Genomic DNA, 8,807 nt, shown 5'->3' on the forward strand with positions numbered 1-8,807 from the left:
GGTGGTGGTGATGGAGGTGATGATGATGACTACAGTAAGGATAATGGTGATGATGAGGGCATAATGATTACAGCGGTAGTGGTCATGAGGATGGTAGGGGCAATAGGATGACTGCTATCCTTGTCATCTTAACACCACAGGAAATAGCTGAAAATTGATGGCTATGACCCTGGGATGGGGGTAAAAGTCCACACCTTCCTTTCACAGGCCTGTACTACCTACACCTTCACTTCTCCTCAGCTGAACCATCGGCGGGTTATCTTAGCAATCCTAACCATTCCCTAGCCGGTGTGAGGGTACCCACCAGCTGTTGTCCACTTCTCAGGAGTCAGAAAATGGAATAACCTTATGTGAAAAGGCACTAATACAGGGCTTCCTGTGCTCCTGGAATTGAGTAAAGTAAGTTCAACTTGGAACTCCCTGATGCTGCCACATTCCGGTCTAGGGACACAGTGATAAAAGGCAGTGGGGAGGAAGTGGCCTGACAACAGTTGGGGCAGAACTGAAGCTGCTACCATTTCAAATCATATAAGCAGCCAAGGAGAAAATCGTGCTTAATTATTCACTCAGTAATCCTGGCTGGCATATTGGTTTGGAAGCCGCGCCAGCTGCTGACAGTTCTCTGTCGCCCTCCCCTCCCTCCCTCCCTCTCCTCGCCCTTCTGTGCTTCCCATCCCAGGAACTTCTGTGGAGGTGATTACGCTCCCAGTGTTTCCATTGCTGGATGTTTTCATGTCTCTGTCAGGTTGGTCAAGCAGAATTGCATGCCCATTTGGGAAGATCCTCACTGTGACAATTGCGAGAGAAATTACTCGCTATTTTTAAAAAGCATTTAGACTACTTAGTTCTTCTCAGAATCTCCTCTTTGCTGGCTCAGTCAGCTCTCTAGACCTTGGATTATCTGAGCCTCGGGAAACATCCCACCAAGGTAACAACTCATCAGCTTGGACCCATAACCCCTGTCCTCCCCCCACATTCTTTGGTGGCCCCACTACTTGTGGTACAGGCACAGACAGGGGTGAGACAAGAAACAGCTGCGCAGCAGATCTAAGTCAGGCACGCCAGCAAACCCCTAAAACACCAGCTAAGACTATGAGTTCAAGGTCAGCCTGAACTACATAGTGAGACCCTTTCCCAAATAAATAACTAAAAGTCAGAAGCTGTATTAGCAAGGGACTTACAGCGTGGTTCCAAGGATTCCAGGCAAGGAACAAATGTTCCAGTCTCAGAGCCAAGAGAATGTCCCAAGTTGTACCCTTTGTAGAGGAGCTGCCTCTAAAAGAACACAGAACTGTTACACAATGTTCAAAGTGGTTACCGGTTGTACTTCCTGAAGGCCACAGGCTCCAGCCTACCAATATTGTGGAAACCAGACAGGCTTTTAGCGATACATGGTATCTGAGCAAAGGTGTCATAAGAGAATGGCAGGAAAAGGGGCTACAAACTCTAAACATCCATACAGATTGGGTTAGCCTGTGACCTCCTTAAACTGTATCACCTGTAAAAAGACAGGACAATTTGCATACGTCATTCACTATGAGAGATTCCAGGCCTGAGTGGGGGACACAGGGCAGAACCATCTGAGAGGGCCAGTTTCCAGGATAGGTCTGTTGCAAAGGTTTAGCCTGTGCCGTGCCTACTATTGGCCTGCTAGATGCCTGCAGCCTCCTTCCCTCCTTGCTGAGGGAATGTCTCTGGATGTCAGATACACCCACGGGGAATGGTGAAAGCGATCGCCAGCTGAGAATCACAGCATCTCTGCAGCTTTTTGTATAATAATCATTATTTTCAGAGTAGAACAAACGATGTATCCATAAATACAAACAAACCTTGCAGAGACTATCACCTAAGTGGCGTCATAGCATCCTAGTAGTTACTCATTGTGGTCATCATATAATAACCGAACTGCCTGGTTGGTTCTCCTCAGAATATGTAGGGATATATTATCCATTACCTGTTGTCAGCCTGGGCCCGATGACATGATGCTCACCCAGCGCCATGTTCCTTCTGGGTGAGATGACTAAGCATGCTTGCTCTGTTTCCAGCCTGCTTGGTTTTAAGACTCGACCTGCCCCACCTGGCCAACGTTCATTTTCACCCACACTTTTTTTTTTCTCTTCACTTTTTATTTTGAGCCAATTTTAGATTCATATACAAGTTTCAAAAAACAGTACATTGTCTAGTCATCCCTCCCTCAGTTTCCCTCATGCTAACTTTTAAACAGAAATGGTTTCTTAAGCACCTTCTGCCTCACTTCCCCCTCTATAAAATTAGGGCCTAAGACCGCCCATCTCAGTCTCCAGTGAACTGAGCAAAAAGCTTCCTGTAGAATGTTCAGAATAGCTCTTGGTACTGGTCACGTGCTCTAAAAATATTAGATATGTCTTCTCATCGTTATCATCATTCCTGATGGCTTTAAAATCTCTGGAAGTGAGGCAGCTTTAGTGACATGTGCACACAGTTGCCTCGGCGGCCTCCAAGCAAAGCCTGCATTTCCTCCTCACTTTTCCTGTGTACCTGGATCCTCCTTGGCATCCTCCACCCTCTGGTCTTCATCCGGGCCCCTTGGCTCCTGATTACCATCACATCCCTGGGGCTGGTAATCCACATCCTAAGAATCTCAGTTGCTGCAGCAGCAGTAAGGGAGTCATAGCCAGTGGTGTCAGGCTAAGAGAAACACCTGACAGCCCAGAGGCTCCAGCATCGCCCACATCCCCCAGCCTGCTCGGTTATGTCTCTCAAGAGCCCCCCTACAGAATTTTACACAAAAGCACAGATGCCTCCAATCCAGAGTATGTCATAAATTCCTGCTGAGTGTGGACTTTCTGGGCTCCAGTGTTTGGGTAGGGAGTGCTGAGTCAGAAGGAACAGCAGGAGGGTCCTAGGCTCCTCCTTTGGCCTTTGCCCAAAGGTAGCACAACATATTGTAAGCACTAATTAAACTTGCCTCCCTGGCCCTAGCTGAGGAAGTGCTCTGTATAGTTTATAGATTTAAGGACTGGGGAGGAAGGAAGCAAACAGCTTTCCACATGCCACCTAACTTGCAGATAGTGAGGCTAGCAAGGCTAGCAGGGCTGGACCGTGAGCCTGGCATGAATCAGCAGAGTTCTGCCTGGGTGGCCAGCATGCAGGGTGCTGGAGGCTGGCTCTGCCTGGCTGGCATTGGTATTCTGCACGGAGAGAAGTCTCAGGTTCCCGCTAATTGCTGTGAGCTCAAATACATTCAGTCATTAGAACTTCACTGCAGAAGAGCTGAATCCTAATTGCAGAACTGTCACATATCCTGGCAATATTGTCCCCTTTGCTTCCTCTCCCAACTACACACACACACTAACCCTCCACAGCTCTTGGCAGAACTGGGCTACCCTTGGCTTTTCTAGCAGCCATACATGACAGACATGTTTGAGGCTCATTTAAAACGCCGCCCTCATCCCAGCCAGCTTCAGGTTCTGCTTCCAGGAACCACATGGGCCTAGAAATTGCCGGAGGCATTGTGGGGCCTAGCTGAGCAAAGCCAGCCTGCTGCTGTGTGTCTTTTGTCTTCTTCTATACTATGGCTGATCATTTTTGCATTTATCTCAGAGTGTGAAAAACATACACAGCTGAGTTCCATTGCTGTCCCCTTTTTCACTACTATAAGATCTTGTTAACTCAGAACAGAGCTCTGACCAGGTCACAGTACTTAGATCAGGATTAATGGAGGTGATGTGGAAACAATAGAAAGAGGAGATTGACCTCTACAGAAGCTGGTTAATCAGAACACGGAAAAGCCAAGTCTGTGTGCTGAAGTATGGGGCTGGGAGGTTGATCAGGGTTGGAGGAGGACCTTTGGGGTTTTATAGGACAGAAATGAACTTTGGGGATGCAAGTTTCCATCCGCAGGTGTGTTCCCCTGCAGCATCAGAGCTGTAAATGCCAACAGGTCCCAGGCTGACCTGTGTATCAGGAGTGGCCCGGTCCTAACCTCCGGCAAACCCTGTGAGACTAGTATCAATGTGTCCGCCTTCCTGTCCAGACCTGCTCAGCCTCCCTGAAGATTTGGGCTTAATCAGAACTTAAATGCTTCAGCTAATACAGTCCTCCAGCTTCACCAGAGGCGTTTAGGATGTGGCATCTCCTCAGAAATGCCCCTTTCCAGCCTCAGTTTACCTGTGCCATTCTGACACATGCCGCCCCTTCTCACAGTCTGAATCCTCCAATCTGGGAAGGAAGCGTCATTCAAACTCCACCTGCTCATAATGTCACTCTAGACATGCAATCTGGGGAGAGAAGGGGGGGTGGCTCCGGCTGAGACAATAAACACAGCTGCAGGAACAACGTTTACATTCAAAAGGGCCAGGCTTACTGCTGTTTCTTTCTATGTGGATTTCATTATCCTTAAAACAAGCTGGGGGGGTGGTGTCAGGTGCTGGCATTCTCATGGTGCAGGGGCCAAGAGCACATACTCAAGAATCCCTGGGCATGGATTCAAATCCTGCTGCCTCAGAGAGGGGCGCTGCGACTGGGCAAACCACTTCACTCTCTATGCTTCTGATTTAGCATAGTGAAGTGGGGGTGATGGGTTGACATGCTCCCTCCAGCTTTCTTGATGAGGGCTGAATGACTTTGTATGCATCAAAAATACTCAGGGATAGCCATAAGGCCCGGGGGCATCCAGTGGCATGTGCAAGGCCCTGAGCTTGGTCCCCAGCCCCTCTCTCTCTCTCTCTCTCTCTCTCTCTCTCTCTCTCTCTCTCTCTCTCTCTCTCTCTCTCTCTCTCTCTCTCTCTCTCTCTCTCTCTCTCTCACACACACACACACACACACACACACACACACACACACACTAGCACTAGTGATTCTTTAGGTGCCACTAGAAGGAACCCAGATTCCAAATGAAAACCTCCCCCGTGTCCTGCCCACTCCCATCTGAGTAGCATGGTATGCCGAATGTTGATGTGGACAAACAGATTCCTCTTAGACTCACCTTTAGTGCCCACCAGTGAGACTCCAGGATGCAGGCTCCGTGCCTGTCCTTTAATGCCGGGGGCCACAGGACAATTTGCCTGTGTAGTGTCTGGATTTCCAGCTTTAGCTACTATCCCCCCCTCACCAGGTGAAAAGCATCCAGGATGCCATCAGAGACAGGAAGCAGAGGTTCAGCTTCCTTGGGGAGGAGATCAGCCTGGATCCTTCTGTGGGCATCTTCATCACCATGAACCCTGGCTATGCTGGCCGCACAGAACTGCCAGAGAACCTCAAGGCCCTCTTCAGGTGAGTGGCGGTATGTCTCCACACGCAGACTCCACAGAGTGGAGTTTCTCATATTTTTCTTCTGAAAATGTAGTTTATAGAGAGAGAAAAATTACAACATTTAGAAAATAGGGTTTTTTTTGTTTTGTTTTGTTTTTTTCCCCATTGACACTCCATTGAAGAAAACTGGCTTTCCCTCTGTTGTCTGGTATCAGTTGTAAAGAGCCTCTTGGTTTGGTGTGGGGCTCTGTGTCTACTTCACTCTCTCCATGCTGGGATCCTGTCTGGCTTGAACCTGTGCAGGCATGCCACTGTCTCTGTGAGTTCATATGTGTGTCATCCTGTTGTACTGGGGGGGGGGCATGATCAAAATATGTGTGTGATAGATTTCACAAAATGTACTAAAAGTTTTAAATAAAATAGTAGATTTTGAAAGTTCTGCTTTTACTATAATGGTAGCATCAGTAAAAACATCTTTGCCTGATTGTGGCTCCTTCAATTATGTGTGCACACATTAATTTTATTTTGTGTATTTCCAATGTATATTTGTGACTTGTGTACAAATTCATTATTTATTTTTTAATCCCCTAGCCTATCATAAATATTTTTTCTATTGGATATTTTTTTATAAATCTCATTCCATGGCTACATATTTTTCTATCAACTCCATGGTCCATGGTATAATTAACTAGCCCTCCGTGTCTGAATTATTAAGAGTGTTTCTAGCATTTAAAATAAATTCAAACATAATTCTGTAATGTACATTTTTTGTATATAAATCTTTTTTCTGTATGCATGATTATTTTGTTTGGCTGGCTTCCCAGAGCAGAATTACGGAGTTAACGAGCAGGAACATTTTTAAGGCTTTTGATACACATTGCCAAATTACTTTCTAAAAAGCTCAGTGTCAGATTACATCCTAGTAAAGACACGTAGAAACACCTCTTTTATTTCACCCTTGTCACCCTTGCATATGGCAATGTTTATAGATAATATATATAAATATATATTAAGAAAACACAAACGTCTTTCCTAGCAAAAGCTAGAGTTTGCATTTTTTTTTTTTCAGACAAGAGAAGTTGGCCCAACGAGTAGAAAACTGAAAAGTGTCTTCTACTTTTGGATTTTCCGCTTATTAACCCTTTTCCTACGAGAGAGGGTGGCAAGTATGAGAATGGCAAGCATGACAGTGCTGTTTGTCTCATTTGGCAGCCGGGGTGCAGTGCGCTCCCCATGGGAGGTGGGGTCAACATTGTGTTGAGCAGTCAGGCTGCCAGGCATCTTCCTGCCCTTCTAGGTCTAGCCTGGATTTGGAGTGTTTGTTTGTTTGCTTGCTTCCTTGCTCTAAAACAAGGTCCCCACTGTGTAGCCCAGGCTGGCCCGGGCAGGACATGTAATCCTGTTTGCCTCAGCCTCTTGAGTGGTGGGACTGTGGCTCTGTCCCACACACATCTGGTCCAGCTTCTCCCTTTAAAACCACTCCTGTTGTAGCAGCTGTCTGTGTCACACGGGGGTTGGTGTGTCCTCACGGAAGCAATGTCTACTTGCATCAAAACCGTTGATAACTTAGCAGAACACTGCGCCTTCAGCTGTGTGCTTACCCAGAGTCTTAGGTAAGGTATGTATGACAGACAGGGATACAGGCAGATCATCACCCATCTAGGAAATAGTCCTCGTGTTTTCTTCCTAATTTTTTTTTTTTTTTTGGTTTTTTCGAGACAGGGTTTCTCTGTGGCTTTGGAGCCTGTCCTGGCACTAGCTCTGTAGACCAGGCTGGTCTCGAACTCACAGAGATCCGCCTGCCTCTGCCTCCCCCGAGTGCTGGGATTAAAGGCGTGCGCCACCATCGCCCGGCTTTCTTCCTAAATTTAATCTTAGTGTAGGCCATCCGAAATAACAAACTGCTATAAACTAGCTGACTTAAACAAAAGGCACTTCTCAGGGTGCTTGAAGCCAAATCCAAGGTCAGAGAGCCAGATGGTCCAGTTCTGGGAAGACTCACTTCCAAGGTGCAAGGATGGCTACCCCACAGTGTCCTACCGTGGCAGGGAGCCAGCCACCTTACTTTCGGACTTCATCCTGCTCCTGGGGCCTCCTTGTCATGACCTCCACCTCCCGATCCCATCGCACTGGGGGTTTCCATAAAAATGTTAGGGTTCTACAAGCATTCAGGCTCTGGCAGTCTAGATTATATTCATAGAAGAGAGATGGGAAAGAATGAGAATAATATTTCTGGTTTTATTTGAGGCACATGAGTTTGCCTTCACGTATGTTTATGTGCCACATGCATGCCTGCTACTCATGGAGGCCAGAAAAGGATATTGTATCCTCTGGGACTAGGGTTACAGGTGCTGGTCAGTGGCCATGTTTGTCAGAACAGCAAATGATCTTAAGCACCAGACCCAGCTCTCCAGTCCTGAGAAAGATCTTTTAAAAACATTAAGATGAACATCTATTTCCACTCAATTATCACAAAGGTCCTATGACGTAGATACTATTAATTTCCTCCATGTACTCTGAGAAGACAGATGGAGTCCCTAGTTAATAAACAGCAGAGCTGGGATTTGAACTGAGAGATTGGGCTCATCCCAGTCTAGTCCTGTTACCTAGAGGCAATTCCATAACCACTTGGCATTTTTCTTCCCATACTGTGTTAGCATTTATTTTTCAAAGCTGGGAACTGGCCATATTGTTTAATATACTGCTTTCATTAATTAATATTTTCCCATGCCACTTACTAATCTTCCTTCTGCAGCATAATTTTTCAGAGTCGCATTAAATTCTGTTGATATCCTCATGTTCAGGCTGCCAAATGATTTCGAGACTCTAAATATTTGGTGGCTCCTTTGGTTCTGAATACAATATAAATCATTTCAAAGGACAGTATGTACTTGAATTATTTTGAAAACTAAATATTATCAATACAAGGAAAATGCCATTAAAGAGAGGTAACAGGCCAGGGAGATAACTCAGCCAGTGAAGTGCTTGCTATGTAAACAAAAAGATGTGTGTTCAGTTCGTTTTCCAAACATGGGTGTGGTGTCAGGCTCCTGTCCTTCCACTGTAGGGGAAGACACTGGTATCTTTCTGGGGCTTGCTGGCCAGCCAGCCTACCTAAATCACTGAGCTTCAAGCCAGTGAGAGGCATTGTCTCAACAAGATAGGTGGCTTCTGAGGAACAACATTCAAGCTTGTCTTCTGGGCTCCACATACTTGTTCATAACCAGGCACGTGCATGTATGTGCATGTGTGCATACATGCACACACTTAATTTAACAGCAGTAAGTTCTCATAACATACCAAATAAATAATAGCTTTAACAAGCATTTTAAATTATACAAATATAAAATTATATATAATTTTAAATATGTATTTTAAATATTTACTTATGTATGTATGTATTTATGTATGTATCACGAGTGCCAGAGAGAGGAAAACCACAGTAAATTCTTACATAGAGATGAAAATCTCAGATCCTCTGTTTGGTTTTTTTTTTTTTTTGGTTTTTCGAGACAGGGTTTCTCTGTGGCTTTGGAGCCTGTCCTGGAACTAGCTCTGTAGACCAGGCTGGTCTC

The 8,807-nt window shown here is 45.8% G+C and overlaps 1 protein-coding gene across 1 annotated transcript in view; it reads left to right on the forward strand.

The window, feature by feature from the left end:
* Dnah9 (dynein axonemal heavy chain 9) overlaps positions 1 to 8,807 on the forward strand; it is a 333,793-nt gene that overhangs the window by 109,582 nt on the left and 215,404 nt on the right. The window contains exon 29 of the mRNA XM_005349858.2: positions 5,096 to 5,253. Within this exon, the coding sequence (XP_005349915.1) occupies positions 5,096 to 5,253 (158 nt within the window). The remainder of the gene's footprint in view (positions 1 to 5,095; positions 5,254 to 8,807) is intronic.

Source organism: Microtus ochrogaster, chromosome 7 (assembly GCF_000317375.1).
Source record: "Microtus ochrogaster isolate Prairie Vole_2 chromosome 7, MicOch1.0, whole genome shotgun sequence".
NCBI lineage: Eukaryota > Metazoa > Chordata > Mammalia > Rodentia > Cricetidae > Microtus > Microtus ochrogaster.